At 34.9% G+C, this 26,448-nt stretch overlaps 1 protein-coding gene and 1 pseudogene across 1 annotated transcript in view; one reads left to right on the top strand and one right to left on the bottom strand.

Annotated features, from left to right (window-relative positions):
* COP1 (COP1 E3 ubiquitin ligase) overlaps window positions 1–26,448 on the top strand; it is a 250,901-nt gene that overhangs the window by 146,897 nt on the left and 77,556 nt on the right. Inside the window, exon 15 of the mRNA XM_059146878.1 lies at window positions 6,271–6,387. Coding sequence (XP_059002861.1) covers window positions 6,271–6,387 — 117 coding nt within the window. The remainder of the gene's footprint in view (window positions 1–6,270; window positions 6,388–26,448) is intronic.
* On the bottom strand, window positions 20,311–21,502 carry LOC131815177 (heterogeneous nuclear ribonucleoprotein A1-like; annotated as a pseudogene).

Below are 26,448 nucleotides of genomic sequence, written 5' to 3' on the forward strand. Positions count from 1 at the left end.
GCTGGTTCAAGGTAACCCCGAGCTGTGAGCTCACTGTCGGCTCTGTCTCTGTAGCCGGCTTTCCTGTTCCAATACCTGCAAGCTCTGCGACACTCAGACACCCCCGATCCTTCTGTGACCCTGCGGGACCTGAGACCACACTGACCCCGGGTGGGCTTCGCCCGGTTTAGCCTCTGGAGCGATGTCCCTCAGCGGAACAGACTTTTAAAAGTCCTGATTTTGTGCTCCGTTGCTCCGCGCTTGCTGGGAGCCAGCCCTTCCCCCCGGGGTCTATCTTCCTGTCGCTTTGGATTCACTTCTCCGCTGGTCCTACCTTTCAGAAAGTGGTTGTTTTTCTGTTTCCAGAATTGCTGTTCCTCTTCTCTTCGATCTGCCGATGGATTTTCAGGTGTTTGCAATCTTTAGATAAGCTATCTAGCTGATCTCCGGCTAGCTGAAGTAGTCTCAGCCTGCTACTTCTCCGCCATCTTGACTCCTCCCCCTGGTTACTTCTTTTAACTTTTGAATGTCCTTCTCATAATGACTCCTTTTCCTTACTTTTTGGATTCCTCAGATATTTGCTTTTTGCTTTTGTTTTTTACATTGTCCTCAGAGTAATCTCATAGAGAGATTGGCTATAGTGGGCTTACTTTGTCTTGGTTGGTACGGAGTCCCAAATGCATTTACGCCCATCTTAAAAATTTTTAGTGTTAGTAAATTATCACTCTTGTGAGTGTTTGGTGATTTCTACTTACAAATATTGCTTGTAAAATACTGCTTTTGTGGTAATTTATAATAAGAATGCTTTACATTGCTTTTAATGTATTTTACACATTTAGCATCTACACATTTAGCACACATAATGTATTTTACATATTTAGCATTTTATATATTTTATTTTTTAACATTTTATATTTTTATTTATTAAATTTTTAATAGTTATTAGTTGATATTGTTTTATCAATCCATAATACTAAGTCCTTAAAACTGAAGTTTTTGTATTCATGCTGTTATTTATTTTATTTAATGCCATGTATTTAAAAAATAGTTTATTTTCAAATATATATGTACTACTTGGGTGTTAAACATGAATTTGGCAGGCTAATAGATGTAGCATTTCTGTGTTGCAAGGTAATCAGGAAAGAATTTTATGAACCAATTTATAACTTCTTTACAAAAAAATATATTTTCCTTTTCAAATACACGAACTAAGAATCATTTGCAGTAAATAACCTTGCTTTTGAATTAGAATAATCACATTCTTTCAAATTTTTTTATCCCCAATATGAATTTGAAGAATATTTAGGCTCTAGAACAGCAGTAGTTATAGGTTCTTATTCATTCCAGATTTTCATAGCTGCATACATTAATGTCAATGTGACAAATTTGAAATCTTGACAAGTTTAAAAAATTAATTTTAGTTAATGGATCTGAATGAAACACTTCTTTTTTATCAAAGCACTAAAAAATGAATTGCCGCATATTAAATAGCATGAAGATAGTAGTTATCTTTCCTCTAATTTATAATTTTAGTCAGTTATCATTCCTATAAGTTATAACTTTACTAAATGTAATATCTCCAATATCCAAGTGAATTTAAAAGGCTTATGTTAGATGGCCTCCCAGGTAGCCCCCGTGATCTGTCTCCTAGTATTCTCAGACTTTCCTCCCCATTTTTCTAGTCTTTGTGCTTGGCAAAATATTATAGACTTGAAGGTATGTCACTTCTGAAAATAGTTGATATAAAACACTGCAGCCTCTCTCTTCATCATTCTCTCTTTATATTTGGTTCAGTGTGGAGAAGCTAAGAGTATTGTCATAAGCCCAAATAACGGGGCGCTTGGATGGCTTAGTTAGTTAAGTGTCTGCATTAGGCTTAGGTCATGATCCCAGAGTTCTGGGATCGAGCCCTTTGTTGGGTTCCCTGCTCAGCAGGGTGTATGTGCTTCTTCCTCTCTCCCTCTGCGCTCTCCCTGCTTTTGCTCTCTCTCATATAAATCAATAAAATATTTTTTAAAAAACCCAAAAACTCAAATGGTGGGGAACTACCTCCTCATGCCAGGAGCCATGTTGAGTGAGTTTGCACTGGATCCTCTAGCTCAGCTGAATGGCAACCTCTCTGGGCCTTGAGACTCAGCCAAGACTGTCCAGCTAGGCTGCTCGGAGATTCCTGACCCATGTGACAGTAAATTTTGTTGTTTTAAGTTGTAAGTTTTGGAGCAATTTGGTGTGCAACAACAGCTAACTAGTACAACAAGGTCTGTTTTCTCTATTTGATCGAGTTTAAAAGAAAAACTTGGTAAATCACTAGTGTCAAAGTGAACATCTTTGTGGTTTATCATTCATATTAGATTGATTTTCTTTATTTATGTGAGAGAGAGGGGGGGCCAAGCACAGGGAGCAGCAGGCAGAGAGGCAGAGGGAGTAGTAGACCAACTCCCTGGTGGGCGGGGAGCCTGATGCGGGACTGGATTTCAGGACCCTGAGATCAACCTGAGCTGAGGGCAGATGCTTAACTGACTGAGCCACCCAGGCGCCCCTCTCTTTCGTATTTTTAAAATAGATTTTATTTATTTGAGAGGGGGAGAGAGAGAGAGAGACCGAGAGCATGAAACGGGAGGGGGGCAGAGCAGTAGGCCGAGGGAGGAGCAGACTCCCTGAGGCCAACGTGGGACTCCATCCCAGGATCCTGGGATGATGACCTGAGCCAAAGCAGACGCTTAACCAACTGAGCCACCCAGGCTTCCTTTCATATTTGTTTTTATTGATTTATAAGATAGTACGTTTGTCTCTCGGGTTTTCTGTAGTTTCTAGTGAAACAGCACTATCCCATTTTACTCGCTCTGTTTTCTGTAGCATCTAGGCAGTAGTTTAGAAGTGGGTCCAAGAGTATCAGATATCAAGTATACTCATAATTGAACTAAAGACAGGCTTTTTTATGGTGTCAAACACCTGTGTTTCTTTTTTTTTTTTTTTTTAATAATAATTTCCTTTTTAGGATGTTTTGGTGCAAATAGACGTGCAGTGGGCCCTGTCTGAGAAGCTCTAAAACATATACATACTGCATATTGTAATTGGTGCTGTTATTATAGATATTCATTGTGTTTTATTTTTGGAAAAAATAATAATTGAATAAAAACTTAGAGTATGTTTAACTCCGATTTTACAAATTAATGGATGATAAACTATAACCATCTTCTACAGTAGTTGGGTTTTAAAAAATGTAGTATTTTTTTTTTTTAAGATTTTATTTATTTATTTGAGAGAGGGAAAGAGAGCAGGAGGGAGAGAGAGAAGCAGACTTCCTGCTGAGAAGGGATCCCAACACAGGGCCCGATCCTAGGATTCCAGGATCATGACCTGAGCCGAAGGTAGAAGCTTAACTGATTGATCCACCCAGGCACCCCCAAATTTAGTATTTTGTAATGGGACTTAAGTAACAAGTTCATTTTCTAAAGCCAGCTAGCTAGTATTCAGAACAAGTTTGTTTTTTTTTCTAGCTTCTTACATTGCAACATGGTTTTCCTAACAGTCACTATTTTGTTTTTGTTTTTGTTTTTGTTTTTAACTGAAGTTCATAGGAGACTATATATACAGAAGTGCCATGAGTTTAATTGCCTTAATTAGCTCCTCACCTTGAGGTTGGTATTTTAGTTTGAATTTACTTTTACTTTTTCTTAACAAAAGGTGGTTTTCACATTAAATATAAAATTATATATTTATTGATTTTTAATGAAATTTTTAGTGTCATTCTTTAACAGTAGGCATATTATTACTGATTTATATATGTTCTTCTTCTTTTGAGGACTGTCTCATTTATATTTGTTTCACACATTTTCTTCCAAACTTTGTGTTGATTTCTTCTACACTTTACTATTTTACCTTTTATCTATGATGTCATCTTAGGATATTTCATCATATCTGTTCTAGTAGTTTCCTAGGAATCCCATAGCAGCATTATCATAAACTGTTTGGTTTCCACAATAGAAATGTATTTTCTCACCATACTAGAGGCGAGAAGCCTAGAATCAAGGTGTTGGTGAGGCCATGCTCTCTCTGAAGGTTCTAAGGAGGAATCCTTTCTTTGCTGCCTTCCCAGTTCTGGTAGCTAATACTAATCCTGGGTATTTCTTGACTTGTAATTGCATCTAATTTCTGCCTTTTTCAATACATGGCCTTTTTTATTTGTACCTCTTTACCCAACCCTCCCTCTTTTTATCAAGAAACCATTCTTTGGATTTAGGGTCATCCTAATCGATCCAATATGACTTCATCTTAACTTGACTATATCTGCAAAGACCCTATTTACAAATTAGGTGACACTCAGATGTACCTGGGATTAAGACTATAACATAGCTTTTTGGGGAATGTGGTTTAACTCACAACACCTATTTTGTTTAATAGAGTGTATTCTTTATATATTTTTCTTATTATGCTGTATATATTTAGTATATCTTTAAACTCTGGTTATTGTTTAAGCTCAGACAGATATATCGAATTCTATGTAATCTAGTATCTTTTATATTGAAAATTATAATCAATAGTGCTTACCATTGTGACTTATTTTTAAAATGTTAATGATTACATTAACATTGAGAAAATTAGCGTGAAATTAACAAAAGACCTTCTAATTTAACTGTCCTTTTGTTCTAGTTCATTCCTATGCTTACTTATTTTGAATTGTTATAAAATACTGATGGATAAACCTTATTTATAAAGGTTTATAAAGGTTCTTAGTGATTAGTATTGGGATTATGGGGCTCCATAAATATTTGCTGTGGATTAACTTTGGCTTGCTATTTTTTGAGAGTACAGCTCTACCACTTGGTATTCTAATCTATAAATGCTGTATTAGACATGTGGACTTTTAATTATAGCTAGCCATTTCATCTCAGATTGTATATCTTAATTGCTGGGACAGTTGTATGTTGACTGGAATAACACATGGTTCCTATTAGAAAATAACATGAAAACAAGACAAATATTGCTATTTAAAACTCTTATTCTTTTATTTGAATATTGTCTTATTTTTCTTTTAGGAGACTAATAGATTGATTAGGTTGTAAGTAAATTTTTTAACAGTTAACTTTTATTTGGGGTTCACGTATTTAAAGAAACTTTCGATGGAATTCCACTTGTAGAAGATAAATTAACCCATTCACCCAGAAAATTTCTATTCTTAGAAAATACCATTTTATAGAAGTAATAGTTGGAACCATTTTTACTTTTTTTTTTTTTAACTCCCATTTACTGATCGCTATACTAGTATTCCTAAAAAGATTCTTAAATTTTACTATGCCTTCATCTTAATACTGGTTTTCAACCCAAATGCACACTGGAATCACCCAAAAAGCTTTTAAACAAATACCAGTACCTGGACCCCAACTGGGTATTGTCCAGGACAGGACATTGGGTGACAGGACATTGAAAAGATGGGTAGGAAGATTTTTGTTCTTGTTATGGTTAATGTTCATTATTAATTCTGATGTGTAACCAGGAGTATAACCAATACCTTGAAAATCTGTTTTATATGTGTATTCTGTTGTCTATGAAAGCATTTTTGATGTATGATATAATCTGTGCTTTGGTACCTTACAAAAACAACAGCTCACTTTCTATTTGCTCTGAGATCTGACCTTCTCTGATCAGTTTTTCTTTAATCTTTACAAATCTCAGTATATACCACTGGACTGGACCAAATACCAAATATTAAAACAAAATAAAGTTTAACTAAGTAATTCTATAACATTACTTTAGACACACTTAAATCATATAACTTGAATTCTGGCATAAAATTCTAAAACCATGGAAGTCTTAATTGAAAGACAAATCAAGAACTGCTTCCAGGTACTTTACAAATGGCATTTGTATTCTGAGATACGTAAATAAATATGAAAGTGTATTTGTGCATGCATGTTTGTGTAGCAGTGGGATGACTATATGATTCATCTTCCAACCCATGATACTTGAGGAAAATACACACCATTTTTTTTTAAAGTAGGCTCCATGTCTAATGTGGGGCTTGAAATCACCACCCCAAGACCCAAGAGTCACATGCGCTACTGAGTGAGCTAGCCAGGGTCACCATCCCCCCAATACCATTTAAAGAATACTGAAACAAATACACGTATATCTCCATATTGCTTTTTTTTTTTTAACCCCTCTCTAAAGGAAAATGTTTTGGATTAATATGAAAAGGCAACTGTAGCAATAAGCAAACATTCTGCATTACAGAAGCATTTGCTAATGCATTGTTTAATTCTTCTCATTTTTATTGTCCTTTACTCTTAGTGAAACTATGGTCTACCAACCTAGACAACTCAGTGGCAAGCATTGAGGCGAAGGCTAATGTGTGCTGTGTTAAATTCAGCCCGTCTTCTCGATACCATTTGGCTTTCGGCTGTGCAGGTAAGAAATGAAAGCAGCTTTGTCTTCTTTTGATGTTGATTGCATATTGTGCCTAGGATAAAAGACAGTAGTTTAAAACGAATAACTTGCTTTGTAAGTTTAAATTTTGTTTTTTGTTATTAGATTCTAAGAAGTATGCAGTGCCATCATTACTCATTTATTACTATGCCTTAATTTTAGTATTCTGTCACCATCTTTCATACCTAGAGATGGTTTGTTGATTATGTTTGTTGTTCCTCCAAGTCTTTGCATGCATGAACTAATGCTTATTCACACACTTAGGTCATAATGACATTTAAATGATTAAGCTATATTATACAGACGAAGGAATCCATTTTTTTGATTAAATGACATTTATTCGTTCTTTTAAAAATTTAAAAATTTATTCGTTCATATTTATACATATATATGTGTGTATATGTATATACATATTTATATGTATAAATTATATATACACACACATATATGTATAAATTATATATATAAGGACAATTTATACATATATATGTATACATATATACATATATATGTATAAATTATATATATAGGGACAATGAATGAGACAGGTAAAATCTTGCATCATGGAATGCATGGTAACATAGGAAGTTCTCAAAAACGTGTTATATTACTATAGCAAAGAATTTCTTGTTAATATAATTTTCTTTACTAGGGTGACCAAATGTCTGCCTTTGCCAGTCATGGTTTATACTTATATTGTTATCATTACTATTAGTGCTTTCTTTCATTCTCAGAAGTGTTATGGGTTGGAAGATAAATCATATGGTTGCCCTAGTCCTTTGTCTTCTGTATCTGTCCACTCCCTCTAATTGTTAACTAGAACAGTAAATAGTAAACACTTGTAATTTAACTTCTGCATTAGAAAATCTCTTTGATTCTTTTTATATTGATAATCTCAGTTTTTTAAAGATAATTTTGGCACCATATAATGAACACAGAAACACCCTTATAAAAGGAGAAGCACAATTTAAATCTTATTTGTTATTATACCCTTTCCTTATTTCAGTTTATTTATTTACTTATACACTGACGCAATTTCATAGTTTCAGTAAGGTACAGTCTAACATGTATCTCTAGGTAAAATTCTCTTTCTGTTAGCATACAGTATTTTGTTTTTCCTAACCAAATGGTATTCTTTTCCATTTGAACCTACTATTTCCTTATTAAATCCCTTTTCTATCACTGACTAGGCAAGCGGATTAATTTATCTCCGCACATTTCTTATCCTTAAAATAGAGATAGTCCTTTTATGCTTTATGAAGATTATGAAAGGAAAATGTTATATACAAAGCTTTTCTAATATGGTATTTAGTAATTGTTTAGTTATTTTCATTATTAATACTTTATCATGCATTTAATAGCTTATTGAGTTTTATTGTTACATTCTGTTTTATAAACACACTCACCATTGGCCATCATGTATGAATTGAAGTTATTGTCAGTATTTAATAGATATGAACAGATATGAACATCTTCAGAATTTTTTGTTCCTGGCAAAGGGAAACCTACTTTATTTATGTATTTTTTAATTTTTTTTTATTATTTTTTAATTTTTAAATCCAGTTTAATTTAATTTAATTTTAAAGTTTATTTACTTATGTGGTCTGTGTACCCAATCTGGGGCTCAAACTCACAGCCCTGAGATAAAGAGTTCCAAGGTTTTCCGACTGAGCCAGCCAGATGACTTAGGGAAACCTACTTTATTTATTTTATTTTATTTTTTTTAAAGATTTTATTTATTTATTTGACAGATCACAAGTAGGCAGAGAGGCACGCAGAGAGTGAGAGAGGAGGAAGCAGGCTCCCCGCTAAGCAGAGAGCTCGATGTGGGGCTTGATCCCAGGACCCTGGGATTAAGACCCGAGCCGAAGGCAGAGGCTTTAACCTACTGAGCCACTCAGACGCCCCGGGAAACCTACTTTAAAAAATGCTTTACTGTCTGGCAGGCTGTTTGCCCTTACTGTTTTAAATTTTCATGTTTTTCTTACTTAATTTTTGCATTTGCTTTTCCATGTATACTTTAAGATTTATCTTTTTCCAATTCTAGAAAAATTCTTTTGGGATTCTCCTCTGAATTACATTTTATTTATTTGTTAATTTTGGAACCACTGGCATTATTAAGATAGTACATCTTCCCACATAGTTATATGGGGTAGTTTTCTGTTTGTTGGGATTATTTTTATCTTACAATGAGATTTCATAGTTTACTTCATTTAGGTATGAGGTCTTTCTGGTTAATTTTTTTCTATGTCTAAGTTTTGGTTCTATTTTTTCTATTGCTTATTTTAAGTACTGTTTGCTGAAAATAGATAAAAATTTTTAATATTTAGATATATGTATTATATCTAGGCACTTTATAGATGTTTCTTATTAAATCTAGTGGTTTTTTTGGTGGAGTCTTTGAGTTATCTATTTATACTTGATAGTGGCCAAAATGATGTTTGCTTTTCTTCTTTTCCAGTGGTTTAATGCCTTCTCTTCTATTAAAAAATACATAGAAACACAATGCAGTGTTTCTATGAGACTAGTGATAGTTACTTTCCTCATCTGTTTCATGTAGTTGAATGGGCTTCAGTCCTTCACTTTGTAGGGTGTCTTTTTTTTCTTTTTTAAGATTTATTTATTAGTGTGAGAAAGAGAGAGTGCCGGCGCTGGTGAGGGGAGGTGAGAGGGAGAGAGTCCTCTCTACATTGAGTTAGGATTGACCAAGGCTCAATCTCATGACTACCAGCTTGAGATCATGACCTGAGCTAAAACAAAGAGTCAGATGCTCAGCTGACTGAGCTACCCAGGTGGTCCTAGAATATCTACTTTTGGAAAATAGTCTTTATTAAATTCAGATGATTTCATTTTATTGTTTCTTAGATGCAACTTCAGTATTTCATCAAGTGCCTGTATAGCCACAGTTGATACAGTCACATGATTTAATTTGTTGACATGAATTATGTATATGCATTTTCTGATATTGAATTATATTTGTGTTTGTAGAATAAACCTTTTTGGCACATAATGCAGAATTCTTTTGATAAATAGGTGTTATTCCTGTTACTTTTATATCTATAATCATAAATTTGATCTGTTTTTTAAAAAATCATTTTAGTCATTATTTTATAATTCCTAGTGTACATAAGTCTTGAACTTGTCTTGTTTAATTTATTCCTGAGTATTTTATTACTTTTTTTAATTTAAAATTTTTTTCCAAGTCTTTATTTAAATTCCAGTGGACTTAGAGCATTTTATTACTTTGAGATGTATTGTAAATGGAATTTTCTTAATCTTATTTTTGAATTGTTTGTTACTAAAGTACAGAAATAGAATTAACTTTTGTATATTGATCTTGCATCCTACAGTCTTGCTGGTCTTGTGTATTTTTTCTTCTTAATTTTATTGCGGATTTCATGGGATTTCTATATTTAGGATCAAGGTATCTGTGAATTAAAATAATTTAATTTCTTCCTTTACTATGCTAATGTCTTCTTGCTTACTTGTATGAGCTAAAAGCCCAGGTATAATGTTGAATGGAAGTGGCAGAAAGAACTTCCATACCTCATGGAGAAAACATTCAGTTCTTCACAATTAAGTGTGATATTAGCTCTAAGATTTTTGTTGATACCTTTATCAGGTTGAGTAAATTTCCTATTCCTAGTTTGCTAAGAGTATTTATTATGAATGAGTGTTAGATTTTGTCTTTTTCTATGTCTTTTGAGATAATCTTGTAGTTTATGTCCATTATTATAATAATAGGGGATAGTTCGTTATTATTGTGGTTTTGAATGCTAAATAAAGCTTCCATTCCTGGGAAAAATCTCTCTTAGCCATGGTATAAAATTTTTCTTATATGTTGCAGAATTGAGTGTTCTAATGTTTTAAGTATTTTTGTGGTATTTGTAACTTTCTTAAGATGCTTTCTGGCTTTGATAGCAAAGTACTATTGGCCTTATAGAATGAGTTAGGAAGTATTTATTTACTGAATGAGTTTGTAAAGGGTTGGTATTACTTTCATCTTTAAATTTTTTAAAAAAATATTTTATTTATTTATTTATTTGAGAGAGAGAGAGTGAGCAAGAGAGAGAACATGAGCAGGAGAAGGGGCAGAGGGAGAGGAGAAGCACACTCCTCACTGAGCAGGGAGCCCAAAGAGGGGCTTGATTCCAGGACCCTGGGACCATGACCTGAGCCAAAGGCAGCATTTAACAAACTGAGTGACCCAAGTGGCCCTCTTCTTTAAATATTTGATGGAATTTATCAGTGAAACCATCTGAACTTGGACTTCATGAGAATATTTTAAATACATAATTTAATTTCTTCTTAAAAATTCATTCAGATTTTCTGTTTCATTTTTAACTCAGTTTTGGTATTGACTTCCTTTCTGGGAGTTTGTATATTTAATTTTTGTAATTTGTTGTAATAAAGTGTTTTAACATTCTCTTATTGTTCTTTTAATTTTTGTAGTGTTAGTAGTAGTGTCCCATCTTTTTTTTTTTTAAAGATTTTTTTTTAAATTTATTTATTTGAGAGAGATTTATTGAGAGAGATCACAAGCAGGCAGAGAGGCAGGCAGAGAGAGAGGAGGAAGCAGGTTCCCCGCTGAGCAGAGAGCCCGATGCGGGGCTCGATCCGAGGACTCAGAGTTCATGACCTGAGCCAAAGGCAGCGGCTTAACCCATTGAGCCACCCAGGCGCCCCCCATCTTTCATTGCTAACTGGTCTCTTGTGTTTTCTCTCTTTTTTCTTTTTGGTGGGTCTAGTTAAATATTTGTCAAGTTTCTTCAAGAGTTGTGTGTGTATGAGAGATGCTTCAGACCAGAATATCCTATAGTGGCAGTGTACTTAACATTGTTACCCAAACTTACTTGTTGGAAGGGTTAGAGATCTGTAGGCTGAACCTCTTATAATGATTATTATCTCACCATAAGTATCAATAGACCAAGAGAGATGTTCTTTCTTTCTCATCCAATCAGGATCAAGATATGTTGAGTTCAAGTAGGTTATGCTATTGCTATAATCAAGAGATCAGAAATCGTTTACTGTAACTGATACAAAGCTAGAGACTGGACATTGAAAAATTACATTAGAAAACCTCCACATCCTTAAGTGATACTTGCAACAGAAATATCCAAAGCTGAATGAACACCAAGTTTCTATTTTTCAGATCTTATATTAGTGATTCCCTGTTCTAGAAACCCATTCACATCTGGAAGCATAACTTTAACAGGATCTGGGCAATACAGTTTTTAACTTTACATCCTCCATAGGCTTAAATAAGGTGGTAGGAATGGATGCCGAGGTCATTGGCCTTATCCAGCACAATGCAGTTTTATATGAGTTAAGGACATAATTTTTCTAGCTTTGAAATAGGTATTTAGTATCCACCAGTAGTCGTCCTTTATTCACTGTCTTTAATTCTGTCTTTTACTGATTGAAACATGCATTTTATTAGAAAAACAATGACTTATGTTGTATCATTTTCATTTAGAATTGCAACATTTCTTAGAATGTACACTATTGTCTAAATGTTTTTCTTTAAACTGTAAAACATCACTCTTTAACTGTACCATTTATTTTGCCACTGGGAGAAGTACAGGGTCATATTCCTGAGATTGCTTAATAAATGTCATTTGTGATGATGAATTTGACATTAGGAGTGGATTGCACATTTTTAAGCATTGCTTTTGGAGTGAGAAGAAATAGACAATGAATGAGTAAGCAAGCTACCCACAATTATGTTTTGACTCCCTGTTTCAAGGGCATTGTAGATCCTGCCTACTGAGTAGTGACACATCTTTGCTAATTCAGCTTCCCTACTTAACCTTCATTTAGATAATGTATTTCTATTTGGTACAAGTAATTCATTTCTCTCTCTCTTTTACTTTATCATTTACTCATTTGCCTATCATTATAATATAAAAATATGTCTAGTTCTTGGGTTATTTTTTTTTTAATTGAAGAGTATAGCATGAAAAATCTCTTGAAATATGGTAAAAATTCACAAGCATTTCTTTTAAATATCAAATCGTGAGTCATGGTCTCCTTGAAAATAGTAGACCATTAATTTTAAACTACTTTTTTGTGATTAACATTGAGAAAAAAAGCTTTGAGTTTTATTTTAAACCATGTAAAAAATCTTAAGTACTGAGATTATCTGAAACATGCTTTTACCAGAAGACAGGATAATATTTTTAATGTAAAGGTGAAAGTATAAGTGTTTGTTGTCTGTTACTTGATTACTACATGATGTTTTCTTAATAAGTAGAAAAAGGGGGGCACCTGGGTGTCTCAGTGGGTTAAGCCTCTGCCTTCTGCTCAGGCCATTATCTCAGGGTCCTGGGATCGAGCCCCAGATCAGGCTTTCTGCTCAGCATGGAGCCTTCTTCCCCCTTCTTTCTCTTTACGTGCCTCTCTGCCTACTTGTGATTTCTCTCTGTCAAATAAATAAATAAAATCTTTTAAAAAGAATAAGTAGAAAAAGGTAAGAAAACAATTTTTCTCCAGTTTTCTTCTCTAAAGCCAGTTTGGGAGAGCACTATAAAATGAGGTTGAACTCAGAAATCTGTGGTTTTAAGGGAACATCAGAGTTGGCTTGCATAATAACTTGAAGCATCTTGGCAATTTTAAAAACTAAAATTATTATAACAGATAGGAAATATGGGTACTTATGTTATGTAATGTTATGTTACTTATTTGACAGAGAGAGAGACACACAGCCATAGAGGGAACACAAGCAGGGGGGATTAGGAGAGGGAGTGGGAGAGGGAGAAGCAGGCTTCCCGCTGAGCAGGGAGTCCTGATTGCAGGACTCTGGGGTCATGACCTGAGCCCAGATCATGACCTGAGCCGAAGGCAGGTGCTTAACGACTGACTGAGCCACCCAGGAGCCCAAAATACGGGAACTCTTAAGGCATTCTTTTTAAAGTAATAATAGTTTATTACCCCAAAAGTTAATGATGTAAATCAAAGGTAAGTTTAGTATTATTCCGATTTAGGGGTGGTATTTATGCCAATAACATATTCACTGGGGAAGGAATACTGTTTCTATAACAAACAGGGATTTTGAAATATCTTCTTTAACTCTGTTACAGTTAGCTGTTTTAGTTACTGTAAACTCTTTGTTACTCTCTGTAAGCTAAATAGTTCATATGCATAAAAACATTTGTTTTCTCATTTTTTAAGACTTTGTAGTTTTTTGTGATTGGTATAATAATTTAGTTTTCAAAAGAATTTTGTTGTTGATACTTTTTTTTTTAAGATTTTATTTATTTATTTGACACCTAGAGAGAGAGATCACAAGTAGGCAGAGAGTCAGGCAGAGAGAGGAGGGGAAGCAGCCTTCTCTCTCCCCCACCCCCCCATGCGGGGCTCGATCCCAGGACACTGAGATCGTGACCTGAGCCGAAAGCAGCGGCTTAATCCACTGAGCCACCCAGGTGCCCTGATACATTTATTTTTAGATATCTGTATTACTCCTCTTACTCTAAAACTTACAGGTGCTTCTTAATGCTTCAAGAATAAATATAGATTCCTTTGCTTCTGTTCTAAATCCTCATAATTGACTTCATTGTTCTTTATACATGACTCATGTTGTTAACTCTGAAAATTTTTACTCAGAAGAATTTTTTTTAAAGATTTTATTTATTTATTTGAGAGAGAATTCTTTAAAAAATAAAAAGGGAGGCAGTGCCTGGGTTGTTCAGTTGGTTACGTGGTTGCCTTTGGCTCAGTTCATGATCTGGGATCCTGGAATTGAGCCCCGCATTGGGCTCCCTGCTCAGCAAGGAGCTTGCTTCTCCTTCTCTCTCCACCTGCTGCTCCCCCTACTTGTGCTCTCTGTCAAATAAATAAAATCTTTAAAAATAAATAAATAAATAAAAACAAGCATGGGGAGGAGCAGAGACAGAGTGACAAGCAGACTGCACTGAATGCAGAGCCCAGTGCAGGGCTCAATCCCACAATCCCAAGGTCATGACCCGAGCCAAAAACAAGAGTCAGATGCTAACTGACTGAGCTACCCGGGTGCCCCAACTCAGAACAATTTTTGTAAAGCTTCTTCCATAAAGACTTCTTGATTCTGAGTACAGCTATTTGAGGCTATTTTATATACATATCTTCTACTTTTAAAAATCGATGTAATCATTTAAAATTGTATATATTTAATTTACAAATAGTACAAGATTTTATCCTCATTCTTAGCTTTCAGACGTTAACTAAACTAGCTCACGTTCTCATTCACCATGCATCATTACACTGCTTCTTTCAGAGGCACTCTTGTTAATAGTTTTGCAGATGTCTTTCCACAGATAGATAGATAACAGCATTTCTTGAGGAGGCCAATAAGTGTTTTTCTTTATTTAGAACAATATATTTTTTTTCTTTAAAAATTAGGCTTGATTCGAAAAGATGGACATTTATGCTATATAAAACACAAGTTTAGAGTATTTTTAGATCTCTCTTCTATTCCCCCCACCCCAAAATATGATTAATTCTTTTCAATTTAAGAAGCTGGTGTTTAGTTTAAGGGGCTACTAAACCTAATTTAATTCATTTTTTAAAGTTAACATGGAGAAACTTGAGTAAGGTAGATTTGTAATTGCCGGAGATGTCTTCTGTTCTATTTTCCCATCATATTTAAGTAATGGGAGAAAAGTTTTAGGCTTGCTAATTTTATAAATCTGCCTTGTCTTTTATACAACAGCTGCCAGTGGGAATGATATCTTTTCCTTCACATTTAAATAAATTTCTGAATATTTATTTAATAAATTTGGATTAGTGCCATATCACTCATGAATATTATCTATTGTAGGTAAGGGGGTAGGGAATAATATTAAGGACGTTGTATTTTCAAGTTTCCAAATAACTTGAATGAACTCAAATCGAAGTGACCTGCATATAAAGCCAATACTATTCAAGAAATAAAGTATTGTATTACTTTGTCATACAATCCACTTTTGGGAGTGCTAACGTCTAAAAACAACTTTGAAGTACCTAGTGGATCTTTCATCTATTTATGTGTCTTGTCTTCCAGCCCGTAAGTAGCATTGTAACTACAAGGTATTTTTAAAACTGGATTTTACAGGAAATTTTGTATTTTTGTTAAATGCGGATTGATTGATTATTTGAGTTTGAGGTTTTTTCTTTTTTTTTTAAGATTTTATTTTTAAATAATTTCTGCACCCAATGTGGGGCTTGAATTTACAATCCCGAGATCAAGAGTTGCATGCTCCTTTGACTGATCCAGCCCCATGCCCTTAAATGCGGAGATAATTAAAGTTAGGCATCTTTTCAGGTGTTACTAGTTTAATAGATGTGATCATCATTCAGTTTTTGAAACTAATATTGAATAAGCACTAGAAACACTTGGAAAGTATGAAATATATGATTTCTTAGGAAGCCAAGAAAATAATGGAGCCAGAGTACAAAATCCAAACTTAGAGTGGTATGGGGGAAAGGAGTAGAATATTTGGTTAATCCAAAAAAACAGGAGAGGAAAGAGAAAAATAACATAAAATGTTTGGAGTAATTAAAAAACAGAAAAGCTGATGGAGATTCAAATATATCTAACTATGGTAAATGGAAATGGCTTATTCCCTCCAAGTAGAAAAGGCTGGGATTAACAGACTAGTTAAAATGTTTAAAATGTAGTAATATACTTTTTACAGGGGATGCATTTGAAAGAAGGTTAAGCAATGGTAAATAAAAAGTTTTATTTTGGCACGAGATTAATAGACTGGTGTGACAGAACTAGCAACAGACTCACAGATGTATTGACATTTGATACCCAGCAAAGATGGTTGTGAAATAGAGAATTTTTATACTCTGACAGTTGTTTTAGAAATTTTAGCTCTACCTCATTAAATATACAAAATCAGTTGGTCAGGTGACTTAAATGTAAATAGGAAAACTCCTGAAGTATTTAGAAAATAATATGAGAAGAGAATATCTTCATGATCTTGTGTTAGGGAAGGCTTTAAGATTCAAAATTATAAAATATAAGTGAAAGGTGGATAAGTTTGTCTACAATAAAATTAAAAACTTTTGTTCATCAGATAACACCTGAAAAAATAATTAAGAAGTCGCTAATTGGGGAAAAATATTTAGAATACCTATAAGTTACAAAGTATTGGTATTCAGATTTCATGAAGAACTCTTTCAAGTAAATAAGAAAATGATAATTACACCCTACAGCCTTGATATTCGAAATGCAGTCTGCACGGCAGAAGTCTACTGAATCAGAATTTCTGAAGGTGGATCCCAGGAACCTCTTTTTTCTTTTTAGCAGGCTCCTGGATGACTCTTTATGTACTCTGAAGTTCTAGAAATCTCTGCCCTAGAGATATACATATTTATGTAATGTTTATAATAGCATTGTTTGTACATTTATACTGTGAAACATTCAGCGGTGGGAATAAATGAACTGCAGCTCCGTGAATGCATATAGATGAATAGTAATGTTGAATGGAAGGAAGTTACAGAAGAACACATGGTATAATTCTGTTTATAGACATGCAAAACAAACTGTTGTTTAGGAATATATTCATTGGCCACACAGATACGTAATTCAACCATAAAGAAAAGAAAGGAGAATAATTACTGTGTCTTTAAGTATAGTGCTTACTGTCAGATGGAGGAAAAAAACGTGTCATACAGGCTTTTAAGATTTAGGAATATTTTATTTGTATCTAGTGTACTAATTATGTGGAATTTGAAACTTCACATATGTTGTATGGACGCTTCTGTATGCAGGCTATTTTTCCAAGTTACAAAGTTTTTTTTTTTTTTTTTAAAGATTTTATTTATTTATTTGACAGACAGAGATCACAAGCAGGTAGAGAGGCAGGCAGAGAGAGAGAGAGGAGGAAGCAGGCTCCCTGCTGAGCAGAGAGCCCGATGTGGGGCTCAATCCCAGGACCCTGAGATCATGACCTGAGCCGAAGGCAGAGGCTTAACCCTCTGAGCCACCCAGGCACCCTAAGTCACAAAGTTTTTTAAAAAGATAGGAAAAATGTAAACTAAACAAATGTTAAAAATTTAACATATAAACATTTATAGAAAATACCATTAAGTAGTTTATTTCTCTTGATAACTTGAAGATATTTCCATAGAAACTTCTTTAAAAAAAAAAAAAGATTTTAAACATCTATTTGATAGAGCAAGAGAGCGCAAGCAGTGGGAGGGACAGAGGGAGAGGGAGAAGCAGACTCCCCTGCCAAGCAGGGAACCCAGTATGGGGCTCCATTTCAGGACTCTGGGATCATGACCTGAGCCAAAGGCAGATGCTTAACTGATTGAGCCACCGAGATGCCTCTTCTGTGGAAACTTTTTAAAGTTGCCTGATGTTTTGGCAGTTATAGGTGAACAGATATGGTAGTCTCAAGTTTTTCTTTGTGAAAGATTGAGACTTCATCAAAACTATTTAATTTTTGTTGTTTCCATTCCCAGCGGTTCAGCTGTGTCTTTTTTTTTTTTTTTTTGGTTAAGCACCTACAGTTAGGATGAGTTATATTTAAGGAAATGATTAGCATAAGCCCAGTGCTAGAGTAAAGCAAGACTGCTGTTGTTTATTCAAATATTTACTCAATAGAGGAAGACCGTTTTTATACCCTAATATGTGATTTAATGAAAGAGTTCCAGAAAATGTGTTTTTCCTCATTGGGGTTTTAAAAAGTTGGCTTCTATGTGTGACCTACTGTTGTAGATTATTGAAAATCCATCATATAAAATACTTTAAATATTTTGAAAACCCCATGTTAGAAAATTGAATTTTCTGAATTTAAACATTTATTTGGTATTTTCACATTCTGTTTGCAAGGTTAGATTTCTTTTTATATACTGAACACAGCAGAGTGATGAATCATGTAAGTTACAGATTATTTCTTTAGTGAGAGAATTAAAATAAAGATGGAAGAAGTTGCTGTGTGTTATCAAGTGCTGCTGCAGAAAATATAAATTTAGCCAGTAGTATCGGAGTTACAGATATTCATTATCTGCTGTGGTTAAATATTTTCTTAAGGGGGTTTAATTGAATTGTGACCAGTCTCCCTCCACCTCTTGTGATCCTATGTTAAGATAGAATATAGATTGCCCTGTCAGTAATGTAAACCAGGAACTTGAAAGCCTATCTAAACCATCTTTCTTTCCATTTATCGATTATTATCTGTTTGTAACCCTCTAATGCATAAATATAGTGCTTACAACTGTTAAAATTTTAAGAGTCACTTCTTCCTCTACTAGTGGTTCTGAATTAATCTTAAGGTATATAAACCACATTTTAGATTCTGCTAATTTTACTTTAACATTAGAGCCAATTTAATTAGTCTCTTAATCAATATTAAGCTATTGTAATGCTAAAAGATTTGTTTTAGATTTTAACATTGATAATAAATTGCATTAATGGTCTCAATTCTTGACCTCTTCCTGTATCTGTGTGCTTTGCCATAAAAGAGTGCTTTGTCATGGTGGGGAAAAAAACCCACTTTTGACTGTTTGGTAACTTGCTTTGGCCCAAGTGATGTTAAGTTGACATTGACTAGAAGTTTGAAATTTGCTGGCACAGTTGAGCTTACTTGCTCTTGCCCCTGTGTCATCACCATGAGGAGAACGTGCTGAAGCTAGCTGCTAGTCCCAGGGGGAAGGAAGAAAGACACTCAGAGTAGTATCTACTTGTCCGAGCCAAATCATTCAACCTCCAGACATGTAAACAAGCTATACTGAAATCAGCCAACCCTAAGCTATCCCTTATTCTTTGAGAATTAATGAAGATCCTGTGCTACTAAATTTTGGAATAGTTTATTATCCAGCAGTTCTGTGGTGGCAATGGCTGATTAATACAGTGTTCTATGAAATTGTATGGTATTGAATGAATAAAGGCCATTTCCCATTATCCAAGACTCTAACTAATCATCTTCCATCTATAAAAAATCATTAGATATAAATTAGCAGTGTACATACAGCCAACTGTATCACCTTCACTTGTATGAAAGCACAGGGAAAAAAAAAAAAACTACATGAAATTACTCCAGTACCTTTAGACACATGTTTTAAAAAATCTTCATGTATGGAAAGACACACTTAATGCTTGTCATTTAATGTAAAACAGAAGTCTTCAGACTGGAGTAAGAACATCTGATGGAACACTAAAAGTATTGCATGTGTGTGTAGAAACTTAAATCCAGTTTTGGATCCCAGAATTTCATGTGTCAGTTGATATGCCTGACATTGACACTTGGAGAGGTCATGCCTATTCTCCTTTTGACTTCAACTTTTACAATAGTTTTTTCCCCCCTGTTTTCCAAAAGAAAAGCATATCTCACATCATCATGAATTTTAATATGGTACATTGTTCGAGGCTGTAAAAACCTCAGGATTATCAAACTAAGGGATGGTTCTAAGTTTTGTCACTAGAGTAACTGCCTATCATTCTTTGTTTAAGAGTGATACGTAGCATTAAAGAAAGTATATTTTATACCACGTTATAGTGCTTTTACTTTAGATATTGGTTGAGTGAAACAGTGGAAGTGAAGTTTTTTCTTTAAAGGACTTCTTCTGAGTATTGTCCAAAAAAAAGTATGCATTGTTCCTCATTCTCTAGTCCCACTGGTGGAAGCAAAGCAAAGAGCGCATTAGCACTATGTACTGAATGTGGATCTTGTTATTTCAGTTGGGCAATAAACTTTGCCTCTTATTTACCCATTCTTGTTAGAGAATCATAATTTATAGGGATGCATATTAATACTTTAATTTGAGTTCAAAAAGATAATCTGACAATAAATCTTTTTTTTTTTTTTTTAAAGACACATTTATTCAGCGTCATGATCAGACTATTACATTTAGCAATCAACAGCATGGGTGCAAAAAAAAAAAAATCTACATTAAAACCCTTTGTTGGAATGCTTTACACTTTCCACAGAACAGAAACTAAAATAACCTGTCATACAATTAGTCACAAATACAGTCCTCGAGTTTTTTTGCCCATACACATGAGTATTGTCTAAAACATGTCTTCTTTGTAGCAGCTAGGCCCTGCCACCACTGTGCTTGGCTGAGTTCACAAATCTGTTGTAACCTGTAGCTTCCCTGTCACTTCTCTGGCTCTCCTCTCCTGCTAAGCTTTGTTTCCTGGCAGTAATTAAAACCTTCTGCCACTGCCATAGCTGCTGCTGCTGCTGGAACCACCATAGCCACCTTGGTTTCGTGGTTTGGCGAAGTATTGGCCTCCACCACCATAAGGGCCAGAGCTTCTGCCTCCAAAATTGCCTCCTTTCATGGGTCCAAAATTTGAGGATTGATTGTTGTAATTGCCAAAATCATTATAGCTTCCGCCACTTCCAAAGTTGCTTCCATCATTACCAAATCCGTTACAGCCATCCCCACTGCCACCATATCCACCACCTCCTCGACTGCCACCAAAGCCACCTCAACCACTGAAGTTTCCTCCGCGACCAAAGTTGTCATTCCCACCAAAACCACCTCCACGACCACCACCAAAGTTTCCAGAACCACTTCGACCTCTTTGGCTGGATGAAGCACTGGCCATCTCTTGCTTAGAGAGCGCTTTCCTTACTTCACAGTTGTGGCCATTCACAGTATGGTATTTTTGAATGACCATCTTGTCTACAGAATCATGGTCATCAAATGTTACAAAAGCAAAACCCCTCTTTTTGCCACTGCCTCGGTCAGTCATGATCTCAATCACTTCGATTTTCCCATACTGTTCAAAATAATCTCTTAGATGATGTTCTTCAGTGTCTTCTTTAATGCCACCAACAAAAATCTTTTTCACAGTTAAGTGGGCACCAGGTCTTTGAGAATCTTCTCTTGAGACAGCCCTCTTTGGTTCCACAACTCTTCCATCCACCTTGTGTGGCCTTGCATTCATGGCTGCATCCACCTCCTCCACAGTGGCATAGGTGACAAACCCAAAGCCTCTGGAGCGCTTGGTGTTCGGATCTCTCATTACCACACAGTCCGTAAGTGTTCCCCATTGCTCAAAATGGCTCCTCAGACTCTCATTGGTTGTTTCAAAGCTCAGACCTCCGATGAAGAGCTTCCGCAGCTGTTCAGGCTCTTTGGGAGACTCTGACTTAGACATGACGGTGGTGGGAGGGGAGACTTTAACGATGCTTACTCGGCAGCGTCCACAGGCAGAAAAGCTAAATCTTTTTAATATGTAAGTTGATGAACTAAATCTATGCTCTCAGATTTTGACAAAAAATATATTTAAAACAAAACAGCACAAAAGCAAAAGTAAAATAGCATACTCAAAACACTTTGCTGGCTAAGTTATATTAGAATAACAGTATCTGGGATTTTTGCAGCCTTTCGGAGAATATGTTAATAATAGGTATAATTAATACTGATCCATACTCCAGTATTTGCAGTATGAGAAATCCAGAAAGCTTTGAATACCAGAAATTCATTGCTCATCCGATAATATCAGATCTAAAGCACATAGATAAAGATATATCCTACCTGTCTGTTTGCATACAGGATGCTGACATAGACCTTAGAGGAGTATTGAATAATATGAAGCATACTTCCTTTCAAAATCAGAAAAATTAAGAATTATAAAACTTAATCTTTTCTAAGTGCTTGGGATAAAGGATTGTGGCCCTGTATATTTGATTCGATGTTGGTAAAATCATTTTAGTTCTTTGCAGGAATTGTTACTTTCATTTACTCTTAATTATTAAGTAACAGATACATGGTTCCAAATCTTTATATTCAATAAAATTGAAGGATGATCTAATCAAAATGACAGATCATTAAAAGTGCTTTTTGATGATAGATTACTATATGATTTTTGGCATAAACTTGGGTTTTAAAACAGGAAAATTTCCATATCAGTGACTATATCTATGGAAATAAATGAACAATAGGAATAGATTTAATGCTGAACAATAAGAATAGCATCCTAAGAGTATATAATATTTATTTATAGTTACCAGAACAAAATGGCGACAGAGTGCTCAGGGAGAGGGGATGCCACAACCATCTTGTGAAGACATACCTTTTCAACATTATTACTCTTGTTTAATAACATAATTATCAAAATGTGTTGTATTATGTATCAGTTGTATACAGCTAATTTTAATGATAATTCATACGGAAATGATTTCTTAAAATTAGAGCATTTTGGTCAAAGGAAAGGGAATTTACATAAATACACACCTATTTTTTTTCCAGAGAAGAGAGAATAAGTAGTATTAAAAGACTGCGTGAAATCAGTTGGATGAATTTTATTTTTCAGGGAGAGAGTGAATATAAATTCAAGGAAAAGATTATGTAAAAGTTTTCCATTATTGAAGAATAGGTTATTCAGGTATTTTTGTTTGTTTAAAGATGATGTTGAATATCAAATCTCTGTAGTGTTTAGATGTCATTAGTTACCCTGAATTCGTATTTTAAAATGTCAGTATGTAATATTGATACAGATGACAACTTGCAACTATTTATGTGATGAAAATTTTTAGATACTGACTTAAAAATTTATGAGATGGTAGTTTTTCAGTATTCTTTTAAATAGAAAAGTAGAAGGCTTTGAATCTACCTGATTAATTAATTGGGGGAAAAGGAGAGTGGATATAGATGGTTGAGAGTCAATGAATGGTCACAACTGGTCAAAATTAGGTTCTAGATAAATGCTTTAATGGGTGGATTCATTTTTAAATAAGTTATTATACGGTGTTCAATGAAAAAATAAGATAAATTTGGTTGTAAAGAAAATATTTTCTTTTATGACTAAATGCAGTTTTGGTAAGATGTGGGATTTTTTAAATAAATTCATACATGAGTCTGAAAACCTAGACTCTACTATTATAAAACCATCTATGAGTATAGAAAGAAGTTGAGCATCTCAGAAACTTCTTTTTTGCGTGTACACGCTTGCTCCTGTTCTCTCTCTGGTGTTCTTTTTCTCTGTCAATTGCTTTCCCTTCCTTTTGTTTCTCTTCCCTCCCTCCTCTTTCTTCTCCCTTTCTTTCTCACTTTCTTCCTGTTTCTCCTTTTCTTATCTTCCTCCTTCTCTTCTGTCAGTCCCTGTCTTCCTCTGTCTCCTTCCCTTCTTCGTCTTCCTTTCCTTTCTGTTTTTTTCTCTAGTTCTGCCTGCCTCTCAGTCCGTACCAGTCATTCTCAAACCCATGTTTGGGTTTCTTCCCCACAGTTTACACATCTATTTCCTGATTTCTTTTCCTCACCACCAGTTTACTCTTTAGTTCTTGCTAAGTCTCCCTGTCAGTTTTTTTTTTTTTTTTTTTTTTTTTTACCATGCCAGACAACTAGGTAAATGCCTTTTTCAGATTACTAATCCAATGAAGATACCTGAGATATTGCTGACAAAATATTTTTCTTTGCTTTCCATCAGCTTAGAATTGATTGTCTTGTATTTATTGTCATTTTATCAGACTTTATTTCTAACTGGCTATATAGTGATACTGATGTCAGTGTGATAGCCAACTGGTTGTGAGACCCAAGTTTGCCAGTATATATATTAAAATTTCTAGCTGGAATACTTAAAAAATGCTACTACAATGTGAAGAAGGGAAGGTGAAGCTATTACTGTTATAGACGGTATTAATGAAAAGGAATACTGCACCAGGCAGAATCAGTGTAGTTTTTTGGTAAGAATGCAAGAATTTAGGATGCGTGTTTCATAGATGTGATAAGAAAATATTGTCAAAAGGTAGGTACTTTGGGAGTTCTACTTCTGCTTTGTATGTAGAAAACCACCAAAAAATGTTACTCTCATCTTAAAAACAGAAAAAGCTGTATGAGCTACAAAATTATAACTTTTCTTGACCCCTGTCAGAGAGCTGAGGTCTCAAGGCATGGGAACTGAATTGGAATGACAAGCCCCTCCAAGGAAAGATGGGACACATGAACCAATTACCATTTGCAGACCACAAGAGGAAGAAGTAGCCACCATAGAAGCTGGTAAGAAGAAATGAGTAAAATTTTAATGCATTCTTAAAGACCAAGTATGGGTTGGCATATCTGTATGCCCGAAATACAAGGGGAGTGCTCGCTTAACTCACGTACCCTTCTCCATCTCCCTCTACTGGCTGCTAACAAGAAGGAATGGGTCGGGGCAGTAGCCTACATCAGGCACGCAGGAGTTCACAAAGTAATCAGTTCCTACTGAAAGACCAGCACAAAACTTCGTTTCTCTGGATCCTTCCTCTTCTGCTCTTACAGAGCAGAAACTTTTTAAGCTATTGGAAGAGGAGCAAGAAAGCTTCTTGGACCCAGGATCCTGCATCAGTACAAACCAGAGATCCACTACCACTGATGAAGTGACATGAAATCCTCTCTCGCCTAAAATGTGCATCAGATGCTGTGTAGAATTTGGCTGCCACAATGGTGAGGGATTGGAATGCTAAGAAGACCCCCGTACTGGAAGCTCAGACATATGAACCCTTCTTAAGACTCATGATGAACCAGAAGAACTGAGATCCTCTGTTCCAAACAGAATCCTACTACAAAAAACAAAAACAGCACACACACACACACACACAAAACAAAAAACCAAAAACACACAAAATGACAACCACCCCAAAACAAAACAAAAAACCCAGAACAAGTTAGAGCCATCTACCACTCACAGAGGGATAGTAGCATGGAGAAGGACCCTCTCTTTGTCTCATATGCAGGAACTAGTAAAAAGGTAAGAGAAGAACAGGAATACAGAGAAAAATTTCGGTTGACCCAGATCACACTAAGTACAAGGTAATGATAGCTCATCGCTGGAAAGAGTTGAAGCCTAAAATGTGGTTTGAACATTGACTAAATTGATTGATCCCCTCACATGAATGGCCTGACAGGAAAAGAGTGTACTTATTTCTAAGTAGAAATAACATTTGCTTCAGTATCTACTGTTCTGTATATGATCACTTATGTTTAATAAAAAAGTATGTGACTACAAATAAGAATAAACATTCTATTACCAAGACTCAAATTAGTCTTTATGGGTGACCCAGATGTTAGGATATGAGACAAATCTTAAAATAACTGTTTATCATGTTAAAATATATGGTGGGAAGGTAGGCAACATGCCTGAAAAGATGAAGAGTTTCAGTTGAGAGATGGAAAGTATTTTTAAAAAATAAAGTGGAAATACTAAAAATAGAAATCTTGATATCAAAAATGAAAAACTTTTTGATGTGCTCATTAGCAAATTGGATATAATCTAAGGAAAAAATAACTGAATTTGGAGGTAGGTCAATAAAAATTATTCACAATGAAACATTAAGAGAGTAGGAGGGAAAAACAGAACATAGTAGCCAAGACATATTGGATAACATTAAACAAATACACTTGTAGTTGGCATTGTGGAAGTAGGAGGGAAAAGGACAGAAGAAATATTTGAAGAGATAAACACCAAAAACTTTCCAAGACTGATGAAAGATAACAAATCACAGATACCAGAAGCTCACAGAACCTCAAACAAGACAAAATCAAAAGCAGACCAAAAATACCTAATTGTATCATAGCTGAATAAGTGAAATCTTGTGAAACAAGTGAAGACAAAGTGAAATCTTGAAGGCAAAGTGAAAGAAATTATGGAAAGTGGAAGATAAAGATAATAGCAGAATTCTCATTAACTATACAGGCCAAAAATCAGTGGAGCCACTGACACATTTCAAGTGCTAAAAGAAATTTAACCCAAAGTTCTATATCCAGCCAAAAACTCTTCCACAGATGAAGACAGATTTTTATTCCCCCAAACAACCAAAAGCTGTTTAACTCGGATGTAAGACGTTAACCCAACTTCCATGTGCAGATAGATGGACAGATGGAGAGATGGATCGGTGGCTGATGGATTAATGGATACAGAAAGATGGATCTGCCCAACAGATGGATCTAATTTGCAGAAAATAAAAACAAAACTAGCCGCTTGATTCTGTATAATTCTGAAATGCTGGATTCCAAATAAAAGCTTGTTGGAAGACGCTCAGAAAGGGTGTGTCAGCATTAAGAAGCTGTGGTGGTATGAAACGTCTGTGAGACCAGCAGTTAAGTGATATTTAATACATTCTGGATCCCTAGAATGCTGTG

This window comes from Mustela lutreola, chromosome 14, assembly GCF_030435805.1.
Source record: "Mustela lutreola isolate mMusLut2 chromosome 14, mMusLut2.pri, whole genome shotgun sequence".
NCBI lineage: Eukaryota > Metazoa > Chordata > Mammalia > Carnivora > Mustelidae > Mustela > Mustela lutreola.